This window comes from Eubalaena glacialis, chromosome 2, assembly GCF_028564815.1.
Source record: "Eubalaena glacialis isolate mEubGla1 chromosome 2, mEubGla1.1.hap2.+ XY, whole genome shotgun sequence".
Lineage (NCBI taxonomy): Eukaryota > Metazoa > Chordata > Mammalia > Artiodactyla > Balaenidae > Eubalaena > Eubalaena glacialis.
This window is the reverse complement of record NC_083717.1, coordinates 52,809,167-52,830,149: the sequence shown is the minus strand read 5'-3', so window position 1 is coordinate 52,830,149 and position 20,983 is coordinate 52,809,167. Positions and strand designations below refer to the sequence as shown.

General features: G+C 35.8%; 1 protein-coding gene across 1 annotated transcript in view; it reads left to right on the top strand.

Moving 5' to 3' along the window:
- Positions 1-19,394, top strand: part of GABRG3 (gamma-aminobutyric acid type A receptor subunit gamma3) — a 552,571-nt gene extending 533,177 nt beyond the window's left edge. Inside the window, exons 7-10 of the mRNA XM_061181827.1 lie at positions 11,029-11,181; positions 13,930-14,126; positions 14,412-14,471; positions 19,113-19,394. Coding sequence (XP_061037810.1) covers positions 11,029-11,181; positions 13,930-14,126; positions 14,412-14,471; positions 19,113-19,394 — 692 coding nt within the window. The remainder of the gene's footprint in view (positions 1-11,028; positions 11,182-13,929; positions 14,127-14,411; positions 14,472-19,112) is intronic.
- Positions 19,395-20,983: the final 1,589 nt, after the last annotated feature.

Here is a 20,983-nt window from a genome sequence, read left to right as displayed (position 1 = left end):
CGTACTATCTCACAATTTTTCTTTAAACTGTTTCTCTAAAACTGTTTTAAATTAAAAGTTTACTTTTAAAAATTGGTGCATTATAATGGAGAAGTTCTGTTTCCTGTTGTTATTGAGTGGCTTGCAGCATACAACTCTCTCACTGATATAAAATGGATAGGATCACATAAAAATCTGTTTGAAGACATCAGGTGCCAAAGCAACCATGACTTGAAGGATAAAATTCTGGAGAAGTGGATACTATAAATAGACGTGAACCTACATTCTGTTGTTTTTTCTTTCTGAACATTTGCTGAGCATCTGGAAACAGAACACTATACAAACAATATTAGTAGATTCTGGAACGAGAGGGGCTCTGAAAATCTAGTTCCTTAGGTTGGAGCATCAATAAGATTTAATAATTAGAGGCCCTATGGGTAGAGAAAGGAAAGGGAAAACAATTCTACACACCAGTCATTTTTTGAATTATGAAACTGTGAAGAGAAGTTTAGGAAAGCAAGCAAAAAGTATTTGAGAAACAAAATATAGTATCAGTCCTTCAGTGTTAGGAAGATAAAAATTATCATTGAGAGGCACCAAGAGGAGGGGCATGGTGAACCGACCAAAATCCCAGTTAGAACCCCGGAAGTGTTATCCCAAGAGCAAGTGTGAAATAGACAAGAAAAAACCTTGTCAAACTACAACTCAGCCTTGAGTTTCCCCAAGCTTCTAAACAGGTTGATGTGATTAGTCCCAAACTTGTTGATCAAAAAAGAAAACGATGAATTCTCTTTGAAATATGATTTAAAAATTCATACTAATTTCCATACAAAGTGCGTGCTGTTGCCAAATTTAAAAAACGCAAAGGAAAAAGAATAGCGGATAGTCTCATAGGAGGTTAAGACATTGGGGTCACCCAACAAAGACTTTAGTAGGGAAATAACTAATATTTTTTAAGAGAGAAGAGGAAAAGAGAAAATAATAAATGAAAGTATAATGTCACCAAAGAACAAGAATTTGTGAAAAGAAAAACATTCAAATAAAAAATTTTTAAATTCTTTTACTTACATACAAAGGATACTTTTTTTTAGCTTTTAAAACCCTCTGTATTTTTTAATCTTTATTGGAGTATAATTGCTTTAGAATGTTGTGTTAGTTTCTGCTGTATAACACACAGGCGTGAAGTGACACCTCAGTGTAGTTTTGATTTGCTTTTCTCTAATGGTTAGTGATGTTGAGCATACTTTCATGTTTCTGTTGGCAATCTGTATATCTTCTCCAGAGAAATATCTATTTAGGTCTTCTGCCCATTTTGGGATTAAACTTGGGAAATTAATCCTTTGTAATTTGCTTCATTTGCAAATATTTTCTCACATTCTGAGGGTTGTCTTTTCGTCTTGTTTATATTCTCCTCTGCTGTGCAAAAGCTTTTAAGTTTCATTAGTTCCATTTGTTTATTTTTGTTTTTATTTCCATTTCTCTAAGAAGTGGGTTAAAAAGGATCTTGCTGTGATTTATGTCATAGAGTGTTTGACCTATGTTTTCCTATTTAGGTCTTTAATCCATTTTGATTTTCTCTTTGTGTATGGTGGTAGGGAATGGTCTAATTTTCCTTCTTTTACATGTAGCTGTCCAATTTTCTGTTAACCACTTATTGAAAAGGCTGTCTTTTCTCCACTGTATATTCTTGCTTCCTATATGAAAAATAAGGGACCCTATATGCGTGGGTTTATTTCTAGGCTTTCTATCCTGTTCCATTGATCTATATTTCTGTTTTTGTGCAGGTACCATACTGTCTCGATTACTGTAGCTTTGTAATATAGTCTGAAGTCAGTGAACCTGATTCATCCAGCTCCGTTTTTCTTTCTCAATATTGCTTTGGCTATTCATGGTCTTTTGTGTTTCCATACAAATTGTGAATTTTTTTGTTCTATTTCTTAGAAAAATGTCGTTGGTAGTTTAATAGGGATTCCATTGAATCTGTAGGTTGTTTTCTGTAGTATAGTCATTTTCACAATGTTGATTCTTCCAATCCAAGTCTCCCTCCACCCACTTTTTCCCAGCTTACCCTTCCCCTTCCCCGTGTCCTCAAGTCCATTCTCTACATCTGTTTCTTTATTCCACCCAAAACAATCTTGAGGAAGAAGAACAAAGCTGGAGGTATTGAACTCCCTGATTTCAAAGTATTGTACAAACCAACGATCGTCAAAACAGTACGGTACTGGCACAAAATCAGACAGATAAATCAATGGACAAAATAAAGAACCCAGAAATGAACGGACACTTATATGAGCAATTAATCCACAATAAAAGTGGTAAGAATACACCATGGGGGAAAGACAGCTTCTTAAATAAATGGTGTTGGGAAAACTAGAAAGCTTTACACAAAAGATTCTAACTGGTCTACTCTCTCACACCATGCACGAAATTGACTCTAAACGGATTAAAGAATTAAATGTAAAACCTGAAACCATAATCCTTCTACAAGAAAACATAGGCAGTAATTCTTTGACAGTGAACTTAGTAATATTTTTTTAGCTCTCTCTCAGGCCAAAAATATATATATATATACAAATGGAACCTAAGTAAACTTAAAAGCTTTGTACAGTGAAGGAAACTATCAACAAAATGGAAAGCCTACCCACTGAATGGGAGAAGACATTTGTAACCAATGTATCTGATAAGTTGTAAATATTCAAATTATACGAAGAACACGTACAACTCAATACACAAATACAACTCGATTAATAAATGAACAGAAGATCTGAAATAGACTTTTTTCCAAAGAAGAAATACATATGCCTCCACATCACTAATAATGAGAAAAGTGCAGATCAGAACCCCTCGCCGGTCAGAATGACAATTTCAGAAAAACAAGAAATAGGTTTTGTTGAGGTTGTGGAGAAAACATAGAAATGTACATGTCTTTTATAATAATTTTATATTATCAATGCTCTTTTCAAAATTAGATATATTTAATGTTCCTTGATTCTAATAGAATAAAAGGAAATTAAAGAGAAAATGAGAAATTAATTAATTAATGTTTTTTCCTTAATATATTTTTTAACGGCCACTCTGAAGTTTTAAGAAAAACTTTTTGTAAAGTTTCAGAGTTAAACTATTTGCTATATGCTCCAATTTTAACTAGAATCAAAAGTCTTGACACTATGACAGATGAGGTGGTGGCCATATCCTTCACCAGAGATCATCAGAGACACACCTACAGCTGAACAAGTTGAGGTTATTACTTGTTGCAGTGAGAGAGAACATGCACTGCGGGAACCATGGGGCATCGTAGTACAGGGAGATCAAGGAATAGGGCTAGGGAGTCGGGCTTGGTTCTGAAATTGGTTGCTACCACATGCCTATCTGTGAATGTCAAGCCAACACCCAGCAACACAGAGCCTTGGCCAGTAGTACTAGGCCAGGTCCCAGATATCACTGTGCTTCCCTTTCTCAGAGACAAGATTATTCTAACATAGCCTTTCATCAATAGCCCTTGTGATTTTTTTTATATTGTTAGATACTATAAATTCCGAAGTACTTCCTTGAATGCTATCTTCCAAAGTTGTTTTGCACTAGTTTGATATAGGAGTGGATTCCATGGTTTCCAGGCTTCCTGATGTAATATTCCCTTACTCCTTGAGTTCTTAATTTGAGCCAACACTTCATGACAGAAATTTATTTCTTTCATGAAAGATCCATGAGTGCTGTATTCCCTGATTTCTTTCACGTGATTTAAGAATAGTCTCTTTATTCTTTCATTATGTCTTGGCTGAGTCACAATTTCTTTCCTTCAGAACTTTGTACACATTGTTCTATTTTCTTCTAGCACTGAGTGTTGTTTAGAGAAATCTGAGGCCAATACTTTCCCCTTGAAAACATATGCCATATCTGAAAGACGGAATCTTTACAATTTTCATGGTAATCATTGTGAATTTCTACATGGCTTGCCTACTGACTAATATGATAAGCTACACTCTTCTGAGTTATGGCTGGGCTTAGTCTAGCTTTTGGTTATAATTTAGGAAAAAGATGTCCGCCCATTAAGACTTTCTTACCAAATAAACCTGGTTGGTAAAAGTGGTACACAATGTTTTCACCATCCCAAGGTAATTAACTCATATTGCTCCAGTTATACTTTTTCATATTTACAGTTGCACATTATTACAGTTCTTAGAATTTTCAGAATTTAATTTTATAAAAAGATAGATGACTTCAGAATATTTAAAACCCAGATTTGATGAAATGGTTGCTAATCACTAGTTGATTTCAGGTAGAAAATTACCGAGGAGTCTCAGGAAACAAGATATGGTCCACAGAGGTGATTGGTTTCTGAATGCCCATTTTTTTCAATTAAAATCTTCCATTATTGAAACAATAGTTCTAAATCTAGAGTCAAATTCCTGGCTGTAAACAACCCAGTCATCAATGAGAGGTACAGTCATATAGAAAAATATTCAACTCTAATCTGATAATTCAAAACAATTCGCTTTGATATATAGCTATTGTTTTAATGGAAATATTTATTTTCCATGTAAGAAGTAATATGGCTTTGGAAAATATTTAAGCTGTGAGCATAAATATTAATTAAGCTTGTAACTCTTATTTAAGAAATTAGATAAAAACTATGAATTTGTGTCATTCCTAAAAACACCAAAGATGCACATAGTATCTACAACATTAGCATGCTTTAAACACAGCTGACGTGTGCTGACAGCCTTCTTCTGCTAGCCTTTTTTCTGAGGGTTTTACATTTATTAATTTATTTAATCCTCTGAACAACCAGAAGATATAGCTATATATCTACATCTATATTGATACCTATTGATAATTGCCAGTATTATTCCCGTTTCAGATGAGGAAGATGGGCACAAAAAGATGAACCACCCAAGCTGAAATGCAGATAGTACAGTTTCTACAGCTGTGCTCTTAAATATTGTGCTATTCTGCTTCTTTACAAAATAAGAGTTCTGATAATGGATGAGAAATATGCCAGCAATTCTGATAAGCCCAGAGAATAAAACTATTGTATTTGAGTCTACAAAGCGTATCAGAAAATTGGCAGGTGTTGAGACTATGACCAGAAGAGTGAGCCCACTGAAATTCCTACCTGTGTAATATCTTGCTTTACCTACTAATCCATTTGGCTTTAGCCTAAAGCAGAAAGTGGATTTTAATTCATTTATTGGCTGGCCTGCCTAGTGATCATGTGCTACAGCTAGGACCAGGAAGCATAGAGAGTCCTAAACAGGATCACCCAAAGAGGACCACACCATTGTAATGAAAATGGCGAAATTGAAATCTAGGGAAAATGAAAAGAAATAAAGGAAAAGGAACAAGTTATGTAAAAGGGAACTCCCATAAGGCTATTAGCTTACTTTTAAGCAGAAACTCTGCACCAAAAAGGGAGGTGCCTGATATATTTTAAGTGATGAAAGGGAAAACTTACAACAAACAATACTCCACTTAGTAATGCTTTCATTCAGATTTGATGCGGATATTGAAAATATTACAGAGAACAAGAAGCTACTAGTTCAGCACCACCAAATCAGCTTTATAAGAAATGTTAATGGGCCTTCTATAAGGGAAAAAAAATCACGACTAGAAATATGAAAAATCTCATTGGTAAAGGCAAATATAGAGTAAAGGTAATAATTCCCCTGTATCCACAATAAGTACCTAAGGGATACAGAAAACAAAAATGTGTAAAATATAATGTGAAAAACAGTGACTGGGGGAGAGAATAAAAATCAGGGTTCTTGCAATTTATTCACATTAAGGTTTCAACAACTTAAAATAATCATGCATATATGATTAGGACCATATATAGAGGATAAAGTCCCTCTAGCCCTTCATTTACAGAGAGTTGTATTAACTGAATAACTTTTCACAGAATTAGTATACACCATATTTCCCAAAAGTTGCTTGTTCTAAAACAGTTTCCATGACTTTATAATTAAACATAGCTGACATGAAGTAAAATCTGATCTTAATAAAAATCACTTATTTATGTGGTAAAATATGTAAGAGAGATATTTTATTTTTGTGATATGTACACTGGATGGTAAGGATATGGATATGAACACAAGTCTTTATTTAAATAGAAATATGTTTGTGATTTTCCTTTTAAAAATGACATAGTGTGGGAGAGTAAAGATATTTGTACTATATAGTCCTTTTTGGAATCAATGGAATGCAAAAAACAAAAAACAAGAAAAAAATCATCAAATGAAAGAAGTAATGTGAAATCTGCTGGTACCACTAAGAAAAGAAGCTATAGTGAAATAGTTATGAAATTAAAAGAAAACATGGAAAGCATATCTACAATTCTTTCCTAAGAAGTTCCAGCGTTTTGCAAAAATAGACCCTTCCAGAAGCTTCTGACTTGGCCCAATGTTGTTTGGGTGAGGGGATAGCAGTCTAGAGGAGCACCACTGAATAAGGTCCACACTGAGAGTGAGAGAGGAAGTGACGCTGAAGAATGCATCATAGAGACAGGTACAGTTCCATGGGACAGACAATTGTCATATAAGTAAAATTATAGATCATCCATGCTGTTACTAATCATGGGAAAGAAAACTCTAAATCATTAGCCCTAGCCCTATGTGTTACAAAGATTTTTTTAAATCCCCACTCATATCCTGCTCAGTGAAAAATCAGGCAATGCACAATTGTGAAAAGATTGATTGCTCATTCAATAAGAATTCATTGAGAGCGTACACGATCTCAGAAAGCAAAGGGGCAGTGTTTGTTCTCATGGAACTTGCACCGTAGGTGGCAAGGCAAATAGATGGTAAACAAATAAACATATCTCATACACTTGATAGTGATAAAAGCTAGAGAAAGAAATAAAACAAAGAAGAAGAAAATGGATTTCTATAGTTTGTGGCAAACCGTTCTTATTTTATACAGGCTAATAGGGATCTAATAAGATATTATTTGGGCAAAATCTGAAGGTAGTGAGAAGGTAAGCAATACAGAAATCTGTGAGAAGAATGATCTGGGAACTGGAAATGCAAGAGCAGAGGGACAGAATTGGAGTGTTTGAGGAATAGCATGAGGGTCAGTGTGGCAGGAGTTGGGGGTCAATAATAGAGACGGAGCTCCAACTATGGAGGACTTTGTTATCTAATCCAAGATATTAGTCTAAATCTGAATGAGATGGGAAGTTACTCGATGGAACTTGGCCAAGGTTCAGTATGCTCCCTATTTTAAAAGAACTGCGTTGGCTGCTGGAAGGATAATAGTCTGCAGAGTGGCAAATTGGGCAGCTATTGTAATAATCAGGTGGGATAGTCATATCATGCATTTGTTGGTAAGGTGTGGTTGGAAACTGAATATATTTTAATTTTTTTTTTAGTGGATTGAATATGTAGTGTGATGTGAAGAGAGGAATCAAGAGTGACTCAGGTTTTAAGTTTGAATGTTGACAGTTGCTGATCTGGATCTAGTATGGACAGAGCCCCTTGTTCCAGAGTAGGACACAAGGGAAGAAGGAGTCATGGTTTGAAATGCCATTTAGACATTTGTGTGACCATATTGAGTTGATATTAGGATATATCAGTGGTTCCAGAAAATGGCCAAGACTGTGTGAGACATTGATATTATTTAAACCGCTGAAATTAGATGACATCCTCTGGAAAATAAAATAGAAGACAAATCCCAGGGCTGAACCATGAGCTTGCTTATATATGGAGGTTGTGCAGGTATGTGTACATTTGCAGAAGGGGAAGCGCATAGAAAGAACAACATCTCTTTTTCATCGAGTCCTAGAACTAATAGCAAATGTAGCTACGAATGTATCTGGCCTGAGAAACTTTCCCTGCACATGTTTTCAGAAGCAAAGGAAGAGGTTTTGCCTCCTCTGAAGACATGTTTTACCTCAGGCTTACATAACCATATTAAGTAAGTATAGAAAAATATGATGATATGAATGAGAACCCCGTGGCCTCTTCCTTCCAATTTGGGATGAGTGGCAAGTTGGCTGGAAATCACAATTCCTCCTCCCCCTGCTTCTCCAACTCGAAGCTGGAAAATAGGAAACCTGGTGTTCCCTGAAACCACTTTCTGTCGTTCTCTTTCACCAACAGCCAAGACTTCCCTGGTGGTGCAATAGTTAAGAATCCTCCTGCAAATGCAGGAGACACGGGTTTGAGCCATGGTCAAGGAAGATTCCACATGCTGTGGAGCAACCAAGCCTGTGGTCCACAACTACTGAGCCTGTGCTCTAGAACCTGATCTACAATTACTGAGCCTGCATGCCACAACTACAGAAACCCGCACACCTAGATGCAGTGCTCCGCAACAAGAGAAGACACCGCAATGAGAAGTCCGTGCACTGCAATGGAAAGTAGCAACTGCTCGCTGCAACTAGAGAAAGCATGCGTGCAGCAATGAAGACCCAACACAGCCAAAAATGAAAGAAGGAAAGAAAAAGAAAAGAAAGAAAGAGAGAAAAGAAAAAAGAGAAAGAAAGAACAGAAAGAAAGGAAGAGAGAAAGAAAAAGAGAAAGAAGAGAAAGAAAGGAAGAAAGAAAGAAAAAGAAAGACAGAAAGAAGAAAGAAAGAAGAAATTATTTTTTTAAAAAAAGCATCTGGTTCCAAAAATGTGGCCCTGACAGTCCGTTCTCACTTTCACACATGACAGTGGGACTTTCAGGCAGACTTCTGAGTTAAACAAAGGGATATTCCAAACCCAATATTTGGGGTCCCTGTTCATTTCTGGTTGGGGCAAAGTGGATGTATTTGCTAAAATGAATTATGGGCCTACACGGGAGTTGTCGTTCTGTTTATCTTACTGAGGAAATGGCAATGGTGGTTGAAGAAATGATTCAACTCTTTGTATATTCCACTTGGGTTGTGTTCATAACTGTTAGAGCGATTTATTAGGTTTTGTTTTTTGTCTACTGTTTGTTTTCTGTAAATTAATAAACATTTAAATATCACACATAATTCAATAATATTTCCCAAGGAAATGATGCAACTTGACTTTCATATTAGAAAAATATTTTTGTGGGTTTTTTTATTGCTTCAGGTTAATCATTCTGATTCCTTTATACTGTAATGCTAATTTGCTAAAAATTTTAAATGTTTCTTGGGAAATGATCTCAAAATTGATGTTCTATTAGCCACCCTGAATATTGCTATAACAGAACACCACATCCCTCAATAAATATTCTAATTTATTGAGAGGTATAATTTTATACGGGCTTAATATGGTCTCCCTGTCAATATTTGTAAGCAAAAATGGGGCTTTCAATATGATCTTTTCATTAAACAAATACCTGTTAATTGCTTACCAAGTAACATTGATAAACAAGACATATATTCTATAACCAAACTAATTTATTGTTTTTAAGACAAGATTGTTTTTATCGGTAATTATAGAAATAACTTTATTGCAGTTGTTAGGAGCAGGTAGGGTGTGCTTCCTGGTGGACTAAATGATTTCTAAGCTGTGTTTCAAAGTTGACTTGGAACTATCTGGATGCAAGTGATAGGAAAAGAGAAGTATCCTAGGCAGTAGGGAAGTGATGCAGCAACAATTGGGGAAGGATCTTGGCAAATCTGAGGACCTGGGGAGTCCAGGAGTGCAAAGAAAATAGGGGCAAGGGGCATTTCATGCAGAATTGTGTAGACTGTCGGGGAAGGAGAAATTCCCCCCCTACCCCTCTTGAGTTCTTGTGGCTGGACTAACAGTAAAATTGACCCGTGACAAGGTTTGTTTATACAGGCTTCTTTGTGATAGGAAGTCTTACCTCTAGATGCGGGGAGTACCCCTTTCACATGAGAGATTTTTTTTCCTGCTTTCAGAGACAGAGAGGAGGGTCAGAGTGTCCCTTTTGTGTTGGCATTTCTTAACTTTAATTCAAAATAATCAATATGCCATTGAGACACATTTTTGGGTGGCCTACCCTTGGTCTCAACTAGACCATAATAAAGTTTTGACAATTTACAGTGGTAGCAAGATACTGTGTTCTAGAAAGATTCTTTTGGAGGCAGGACATATAATGGTCTGGAGTGGAGAAGGTTGTTAGACGAGAAGCTGGGGGCTATGATAGTACCTGGGCTAAGTAGGAAGAGGACTTGATGCAGGAATTGAAGAAGAGAAAATGAATCAGAGATGGTTTCTGGGTTCTCAACTTGAATACGTGAAAGGAGGACCTAAATTAAAAGAAGGTATCGGTGTGACAGAAATGATGATAGTTCACTTCTGATTATCATGAATTTTAGGTGCCGGAAGGTTGAATCCAGCAGGCTGAAGGATGGAAGTCAAGTTGGAGGAGGGGGGAAGACACAATTTCAGCAGGTCACTCAGAAAAGACATGAATATAGACGATTTTGGAATAAAATATTTGTTGTATTAAACATGCACCCTTTCTCAATCCCTCATGAAATCTTATGAAATTTCTCTATTGAGCCCAACTATCTATCTCTATTGATCCCAACTCTTTTATGTTGTGTCTTTGCTTTAGTAAGAATAGAGTGGAATGTCATAAAAGGATTTCTTCTTTTTTTCTGGTTTGACACAGCCCAAGTACCTAGGCATGAAAGCATAAGATAAATATAAAAATATTAAACATAAAGATCCATAAGCCTCAATTCATAATACAAAAATAATAATATAAATTTGTTACAGGAGTTTAGATTTGAAAGTTTATGTATAACTCTGTTACTATTGAAAAAGCAAAATGACAATGGATTTACTTGAGGGTTGAGATTTTTATTTCTTACCCTTGATTTTAAGCATGCAACATACAGCTGAACATTGGATAATGATCTGCTGTGGAATAAATGCGCATATCTAGTATCTCTAATTAATATGTATCTTTTTGCGCCTTTACAGTAAAACGCCTCACACGACCATGGATATGATAAAAATTTTTTAAGACCACCAGAATTTTGACTCTTTCCCCAGTTTGATGAAAGTTGTACTTGAATAAATTTATCCGTTATTCATTTAACAAAATAAGCTATATTAAATTATTCCTTTGAATTATTTTAACACACAACAGTTGTGTTAATTTTGACAATACTTTATTACAGGTGATTATGTTGTCATGACTATATATTTTGAATTGAGTCGAAGAATGGGATACTTCACTATTCAAACATACATTCCTTGTATACTGACTGTGGTTTTATCCTGGGTATCATTTTGGATCAAAAAAGATGCTACACCAGCAAGAACAGCATTAGGTGAGTTCCGAAACAACTGTGCTACCATTTTTTAATTTTAACATAGACGTATTCATAAAAACACTTTCAATAAAACGCCTAGCTCAAATGTACCTGATCTAATTTGAAAGCTACTTCATTCATGCTTGTTTTTAGTTAGACAAGTTAGACTGTTCTTCCTGAGATAGAATTCCCTTAGAAGTTGAGGTTAGGGATTCAGAGTAAATCAACTGCACCATCTGACACTGTGCTCTAAAGATGATGTCATCATAAAATGTAGGCATTTTCTGGAACTACCACACTCAAAATTTTCATTATGTCAGTGTACGGAAAAAGAAATTATCACCCACCTTTGAGGACTGATGACACAAATGAGTAAAATTAGTCTTTGAACAGGAGTTCTGCTTGTCTAGAACAACTTTACCAGCAAACAAGAAAATGATCATTCTTTTTAGATATAAACTTTTTAGATTATCAAAAGATTATATAATCTTTCTATCTATATTTCATATCTATCTATAATCTAAAAATTCTTTTCATGAATTTTTCTCTGGCATCCAAAGTCCTCTTAATAAAACATTAAATTTCAGTGGTTTTGGGATTGTGCAACATGTTTTATATGTTTTTTTTTATGATAGGAATTTTGCCTAACTTTCTATATTTTGATTTATTAATACAGGCAATGTATAATATAGAGGCGCTCCTCAAATTTCTTTCAGTAAAGAGGGAGCTGCTTAAATTGAAAAATCTTTACAAAGTCTCCTATATTACATTGAACATTTTCTGTTGGTTTTTAAAAATCTTTGTTTAACAACAAAGTACTTTTTGAACAAAATTAACCTTTAGTATCCTCTGCCAATATTAGTTTTGCATGCTGAACAGAAAATACATGATAGAATTGGTAAATCAGCTGGCAAAAGCATAGCACAAATTTAGTAACTATTCTTGAGATTATGACCTTACAATTAGAAATTCGGGTGTCATAGTGAGCATGACTTTAATGATCAGCTCACAACTTGAGACTATGAAAGTCCTATCAAAGAGTCGCCATTGTGGATTTAAGAGGACAAAGATACTAGAAATACACAGTGTTTGCAGTTAATAGAGTTACAGACCAGAAGAGTGAAGAAATGTCATTAACACCAGGATATTTAGTTAAGACAGTAGAATGGCTGTGCCTACTTTAGATAAAGCTTAAATCATCCTATGACAAGATCAAAGAGAACCACCAGTAAATCAATTATAAGACAGCATTCAACGTTCTTTTTAAAAAGATAACTGTCAATGCTCTCTATAATGTATCATTTACAATATTGTGTATACAGTAAAAAATTACTAGACTTTCTAAGAATTAGGTAAATGTGATTCGATCAAAGAAAAAAGTCATCAAAATGCAACTCTGATGTTGAATCAGCAGACATGGGCTTTAAAGCCGCTATGATTACAATGTTCAAGGATTTAAAAGAAAATAATGAATTACCAGATGACCAGATGGATAGAGCCGATGTAGTATATTAAAAAGAAATTCTAGAATAAAATGTATAATAGTTGAATTGAAAAAAAATCACTAGATGAGCTTAAGAGTAGATTGAAAATGGCAGGGGGAAAAAGGTCATGGATAACTGAAGACCCTCATATAAAATTTATCTAATCAGAAGAAGAGAGGATTGAAATGTTCAAAAGAATGAACAGAGCCTCCGTGTCTTTGCGACTATATGAAGATGTATAACACAACTGCAAGTGGTGTTCCAAAATGAGATTTAAAAAGTTTTGAAGAAATTAGGTAAAAATACCAAAATTTAGTGAAAAATACTTACCTACAGATTCTGTAGACATGACAAGGTCACCACTCCGTGCCCTGTGTGACAGCTCTAGCATGTTCTAATTTCCTGAGGCTTCTTCAAGGGGCTAGATATAGCCTTAAATTTTTCACATGATAATCATCCAGTCATTTCACTCTTTATTTTAGTAGACTCCATTCCCTTTTCTTGTTTTTCTTTCTAAAGTATCCGTCACATGTATGACTCCTAATTTTTTCCCCACAGTCTTTGATTAAATCTTTAGTGTTGGCCGACATATATGAAACAGATTGAATCGAGTGTGATTAGTTAACTAATTAATCAACGAATCAATAAACTTATGCAAAGCATTTATTGAAATGCCTAGACTAGGCAAGCAAGATGAGCAAGATACGGTCTTTCTCTTAAAGATCACACAGTCGTCTGTTCAGGGAGACAGACTGCAAAGACATATGCAATTCTCTGTGAAAAGCAAAAAAGTGAGGTACATAGAAGGTACGGGAATAATGAAGCTGTACATATTATCAGATCTGCAAAGCCTTTTGCCTCAGAAAAAGTGGTATATCAGCTGAGTCTGCAAGAAAAAGTTTACAAATTGCATAAAGAAGGAGAAGTAAGAGAGAAAATGGTTTATCTGGGCAGAAGAAAAGTGTGAGATGAGGAATTGATGGAACGTATAGGGGACTGCAAACTGTATCTTCATTAAAAATATATTTAAGAGGCAAAATGTCAAACAGTAGGAGAATAACTGAATAAACTGAAAGATATCAACTTAATTCAGATATTTTAATGTTACTGTGAAGACTATAATAATTTTATGGAAATATTGTTCACAAAATTAAACAATTACATTTAAATATATTCTCTTTATGCAATGTCAAGAAGTAGTCACATAAAAATTAAACACTGTGTTGGAATGGAGGGATTCTGTGTGGTCCTTTTCACAACTTGGTATGTGTCCCCTGTGCAGGCATAACCACAGTGCTGACCATGACCACACTCAGCACCATAGCCAGGAAGTCCTTGCCTCGTGTTTCCTATGTGACAGCCATGGACCTCTTCGTGACCGTTTGCTTCTTATTTGTCTTTGCTGCTTTGATGGAGTATGCTACCCTCAACTACTATTCCAGTTGTAGAAAACCAGCTACCACTAAGAAAAAGACATCGGTGAGATCCAGTAGCAACGATTTTCTGGAAGGGTAGTGGGAGGATAGTTTGAGGTAAATGATTCTTATTCATAAGCTCTTATACAACATGATATAGTTTAAGAAGTCTTTTTAAAAAATACACAGGTATTCCGAAGATATGAATGTGACATTCAAGCACTCTTCAGCTTCACCTACCAGTGGCATGGACTGATGTAATCGTACCTTAAAAATTACTATTTACCAGTGATTTGTGTTGCAGATTTCCATAGTAGTTTTCTAAATACTTTTTCTGATTTCCTTGTAGTTACTATATCCAGATTCCTCAAGATGGATTCAAGAAGGCATAAACCTACAAGCCCCCTCCGTACGTATAGTATTGCAAGTGCAAATATTTCTGAGCACTCTGAATAAACTACAATTGAAAGATATTATTGTTTACATATGCACCCATTGGAAGCCAATGAATAATGCATGTACTCCCTTCAAAAATGTATTTAATTCTTTAAAATATGTCCAATTAAGAAAATTTGGAAAATAAAAGGAAAAGAATCACTCCTTCTACCCACCCCTGGGTAAAAATGTATGGCGTATATATTTCTGTAAGAGAAAAATAATTATGATTACATTTCTGCGTCAAAATATTAATTTATAGGATCATTTTAATAATTGCATCCTATGTTCATGATTGATGCACAATCTTGGCAGGACACGGGGCTAATCCACACCGTTTCACTTTCAAACATATTTTTATCATTACAGTTCTGTACATACTTAATTGTTTACTTAGTGTAAATTCCTAGAAACAGAAGGGTTAGACCAAAGATTGCACAGGTTTTGCCAAAATGCATTCCACCAGTGCATATATCAACTCATTTATCCTCACAACACCCATTCTACTGAAAGGACGCCGAGATGTTTTTTTAAAAAAAAATTGTTCTAATTAATTATTAATGTGCTTGAATTTTGAGTGTAAGACAATGTAATAATTTATTGAAAATTTGAAAAATATGTCTTTAAATCATTGATGTGAGCTATCGCTTTTATCAGATTACAATTTTTACATATAACTGTATTCTTTTATACATGTGAACTCACAAATTGACTGAATAATTTATGCCCACACATACACCACAGGTTGTTTTCTAACTGCTGATCAGCACCTTATGTTCAGTGCATTTCAGCCAATTTTCATCAGGAGACTGTGTAGTTATCCATCCTCTTGAAGTGTGTGTCATTGTAGTTCTGACAAAATGTGAGGCTATTTTTACCCAGTGAACCTATAGTTTCGGCCAGCAAATGCTGCCAAATAACAACGCACTGAAAGGTAATGCGAACGGGTGGGAGTGGGTGATGCTGAATAACAGACACAAATGAGAACGAATAGACTGAGGCTGGAGAGCACATTATATCTTCCGCCACTCTCAGCCTTCACATAGCCAGAGTGCTGGGAGTGGAGAAAGAAATATTGACATCATTGGTGTAGAAATGACACTGACAAAAGAAGGAATAGCTACGAAGCTACAAGAATTTATTTTTCTTAAGCGGAAAGTGTAATGACCCTGAAGAAAGTACATAGGAAAACAATTCACGGAAAAAAAGAGCTCCAGGCCATGTGCAAAGACACAGAGAGAACTTCAACAAAAGTTCAGAAGAAAGAGGAAGGGGGAGTTGGATGATAATGTCTTCAACTTTATTCTTAAAGATCCACATGTTAGTTTAGTTCAGGGGCCATATCTCCAAAAAGGAAAAGCAGAGATGAGCAGCCTCTCGGCTTTGAGTGTCAGCAGCTGGCTCCACTGATGACCATACATTGCTTTGGGGCAAGTTGTCCAAACAACCCTGTGCCTCGTTTTCCCAACCCATCATATGCAAGGCTAGTCCACTTTGAGTGTGCGGTACTACCTTCTGCCAGGAAGCACAGCGGATCTGAGGAAATCACATTGCTGCAATATACAAAGAGGTGAGTTGGGAAAGAACCAGGCTGGGCTGAAGATGACTTTGGAGACTCGTTAATTAAAATGTCTATTTTATTTTCCTCTAAGAATTTTATAGTGTCAAGTCTTATATTTAGGTCTATAATCGAGTTTGAGTTTATTTTTGTGTATGGTGTTAAGAATTGTTTTAATTTCATTCTTTTACTTGTAGCTGTCCAGTTTTCCTAGCACCACTTATTGAAGAGGCTGTCTTTTCTCCATTGTATATTCTTGCCTCCTTTATCAAAGATAAGGTGACCACGTGGGCATGAGTTCATTTTTGAGCTTTCTATACTGTTCCATTGGTCTGGTTTTGTTTTTGTGCCAGTAACATACTGTCTTGATTACTGTAGCTTTGTAGTATGTCTGAAGTCAGGGACGCTGATTCCTCCAGCTCCGTTTTTCTTTCTCAAGATTGCTTTGGCTCTTCGTAGTCTTTTGTGTTGCCATACAAATTGTGAATTTTTAAATACTAGCTCTGTGAAAAATGCCGTGGGTAGTTTGATAGGGATTGCATTGAACCGGTAGATTACTTTGGGTAGTATATTTTCACAATGTTCATTCTTCCGATACAAAAACATGATATATCTCTCTATTTGTTTGTGTTGTCTTTGATTGCGTTCATCAGTGTCATAGATTCTGCAGATTTTTTTTGTTTCCTTAGGAAAGTTTATTCCTAGAATTTTATTCTTTTTGTTGCAGTAGTAAATGGGAAGGTTTCCTCAATTTCTCTTTCAGAATTTCGTCTTTGGTGTATAGGAATGCAAGCGATTTCTGTGCATTAAATTTGAATCCTGTTCCTTTACCATACTCAATGCTTAGCTCTAGCAGTTTTCTGGTAGCGTCTTTAGGGTACTCTAGGTGTTGTATCATATCTTCTGCAAACAGTGACAGTTTTACCGCTTCTTTTCGATTTCGGAATCCTTTTCTTTCTTATTCTCCAATTGTCGTGGCTAAAACGTCCAAAACGCTGTTGTATAACAGCAGTGTGAATAGGCAAATTTCTCTTGTTCCCGATCTTAGAGGAAATGCTTTCAGTTTTTCACCATTGAGGATGATGTTGGCTGTGGGTTTGTCATATATGGACTTTATTATGTTGAAGTTCCCTCTACATCTACTTTCTGGAGAGTTTTTTCATAAATGGGTGTTGAATTATGTCAAAAGCTGACAGGGCAGGAATAAAGACGCAGACCTAGAGAATGGACTTGAGTACACGAGGAGGAAGAAGGGGAATCTGGGACGAAGTGAGAGTAACATTGACATATATACACTACCAACTGTAAAATAGAAAGCTAGTGGGAAGCAGCCACATAGCACAGGGAGATCAGCTCGGTGTTGTGTGACCACCTAGAAGGGTGGGATAGGGAGGGTGATAGGCAGACGCAAGAGGGGGGTATATAGTGATATCTGTATACCTACAGCTGATTCACTTTCTTATACAGCGGAACAAAACACATTATAAAACAATTATACTACAATAAAGAGGCTTAAAAAAAAAGAGTAAATGGACATAAAAACTAAGCACAAGACGTAATTTTGGATTGGACGATAGACCATAATCTTTTTCCCTTTTTGCTCTAAAGAACATTTGGACAATTGCCAAATATAAAGTAAAACATAGTGATGTAAAAAAATAATCCTCCTCCAAAAAAAAAAAAAAAATCTCTCTTTAGGGCACAGTTTGATATTTCTTGACAAATTTGCGGAATCCATTTTAAAAAGTGTAGTTTTCTTTTGTCCCAGATATCTTATTGTTTTTAGCCTGGAACATCCTTGAGCACCCTCTGACTCTCTAGTGAGCTGTCTCTTTCCCTGCAGAGGCTTCTGATATGCATTTTGAGTCAGCTCTTTCTGCTGGGCCTGCCTGCCTGTAATGGCTGCGCTTCTCTGTGTGACCCTACACAGGTACAAAGGGTTGAAGAAATAAAATGATGACAATCTGGTTGAACATTGTCAAAACTCATGTGCCATTTTTTAATAAAGGCAGATATTTTCCAACTGGAGCTTTTTGGAAAGATACCAATACTATAAATTACCGTGGTAGAGTCAGGAATCTGTTTTTTTCCAGCAAACCTCAGGTGATATTTACACCCTCTCAGGGAGAGGGAGGATATGTATCCACATTGCAACCTAAGGTAGAGGAAAGTTTTAATTTCTGCCCATTGCCTAGAATTGTAGATGAAAGTAAACAGCTGCACCATGATGCTCCTGACTGACTATTGGCTTGCGCACAGTAGAACGAGGACATCTTGATTCAGGTCGGTCCACACACACAATCACTTCCCAATTAAAAGGATGTCCGCAAAGGCTACCAATAGTATTACCGAATGTTCTACATCTCTACCTGCTTCTCTGTGGTTTGACTCCACACAGCTACAAATATATTTAAACAAACTATTCTCATTTATGTGTGATTGTAAATTGTCCTGTCTCCTTATCTCCGCCATACTGACTTCCACATCAGGAGGAGACCTTGTGAAGTAGAAAACAAAACATTCCAAATGTACACAAATTTTGGCTGTCTAGAGAGGACAAGCGGTGTCTGGTATCCACACATTGAAAACTCATTTTTCACCTGAATTGCATGGAACAAGGAGATTCTCTCATCATCCCTATACACTTTTTTTAAAAATTGTTTAATAAATACAAAAAAGAGAACTTTACCACTCCACACTTTATTATATGTATTTTTTAACATTTGAGGAATTATATATATATGTGTGTATATACCCAAATCAGAAGAGTAGTAAGCAGAACAGTGACTTGAAATGGCAAATACACATTTGAAAATACGCTTATTCTCCCTTATCAGTAACTCGAGAAATACAAGATTTGCAAACTGCATTGTACTTTTTCTCGCATTAGATTTGCAAAGACTGAACTCTTCAGATCAGGAATGGGGGTGGGCATAGGGCCGGGCACTGTCATCTTTATTTAGTGAACAGACATAAATTGTACTTATTGCTTGATTCACCTCGGGCTGTTCTTGATTCATCTCATGTTGATTTTTGTGTTGTTCTTGTTGCCAGCAGAACTATTCTCTCCTTGATATGAGTCCACCAGAACCGGCAATGGTTACCTTAAACAATTCCATGTACTGGCAGGAATTTGAAGATACCTGTGTCTATGAGTGTCTGGATGGCAAAGACTGTCAGAGCTTCTTCTGCTGCTATGAAGAATGCAAATCAGGATCTTGGAGAAAAGGGCGTATTCACATAGATATTTTGGAACTGGACTCATATTCTCGGGTCTTTTTCCCTACATCGTTCCTGCTCTTCAACTTGGTCTATTGGGTGGGATACCTATATCTCTAAATAGTCCTCCTGGTGATAAGTGAAGAGTGTTAGGTTTCCTTCTAAACTTTGGCCCTACCCAGACCAATAGTTATCAATTGGAGTAGCAAGGAAAGATATTACTCAGTTTATCTGAAATTATGTAATACCTTTGAGCAGCGTATGTGGCAAATATTTCTATTACGTATTTCAGACTCACACACACATGAGAGCACACAAACAGGTTAATTGAGTTTTAAAGTGATATTCTTGGTAATCTTTACTGAATCTGTAACGTGGTGATATATTTTTTGGATATTGGAAGCAGCTGCCAATTTCCTTGTGAAGAAATCTGTGAAATCTACAAGTAAATATCTGAGAAGCGCTATTAGGCCCCGACCCTTTCTGTATCTTTTCTTTGCAACGCTTGGCAGCACCAGTGTCCATCTATGCGAAGTCACTGCTGGCCAAGATACACTCTACTGATTTCAGCACCCAGGCAGTCTGAGTTCAAGCGTGAACTGCAGTGAGTTACCACCCAGTTTCCTCTCTCTGTGGCCTCTTTGCTCTGGCACCACCTTCACTGGTTTGCATTCTTTTATCTAATAACTTCACCCTAGGCTTGGGAGTGGTGTATATGTATCATCCACAAGTTTTCAGTAGAGAAAATATTCTAATTTTCAAAATTCTCATGTGGTTAAAGTCAAAGATGTTTATTATCTTTGAACACCAGTAGTACAACATTTTACCTTGAGTTCTGTTTTACTAGACAAAGGTGAACCCCAGAGTATAAGCCATTAGTGTTCAATGAATATCTTGCAAAGATGGGTATACAGCATTCACAAGCCGTTGTTTTGAAATTGTTTTCCAGAGTGTGAAAGAAATGTAGATAGAATTTTTACAAAACTTTCTTAGTGAATATTAACTTTCAAGTCAAATCAACTTTAGATGCAAAAAAAAAAAATGGGTAATGGCTATCATCAATGGTTTATTTTGAAGAAAAAATTATTTTATACTTTGAAATATGGATATGTAGCAAGATTCCAAAGAAAAAGAACCTTGAAATTATTACTCTTCTGATATTTTTATAACACAAAGCCAACTTGCTTCTTGATGTTAGTTTTTTTAATAAATTGATGCTAGTATGTACGTCACATGACTCTTCAGAAGCTTTCCACCATTGACAGGAAAAGAAAAACCTAACCTACCGGTAGGTTAACAGAAAAACATCTGTTAGCATTATCAAAATTTTCGCACTAATTTTTTTTCACCTTTCTCACCCGAAAATTGTATTTGTTTTATTGGAAATCACATTTTATTTTATGTATTTGGACATATTATTACTCAGAAAAAAGATAAAACATTATACAGAAAAAATATTAAAAAGTGCTAATTTCATATACTTTACTGAATGCAGACCAGACACAGAAGGGATGAGAGTGGAAGAGACCCGGAAAGTTGAAATTAGATGAGTCTGTTTATTTGTATGAACATTGTTTAGTATCAAGTGAATGCAGATATACTGATATTTATCACGCAGTTTCCAGGATATGTATATAATGTGAGATACTGTGTTTCTTCCAGTCAACTTCCTTCCTGCCATTTGAGTTTTTAGTTGCTACATAGGCCAC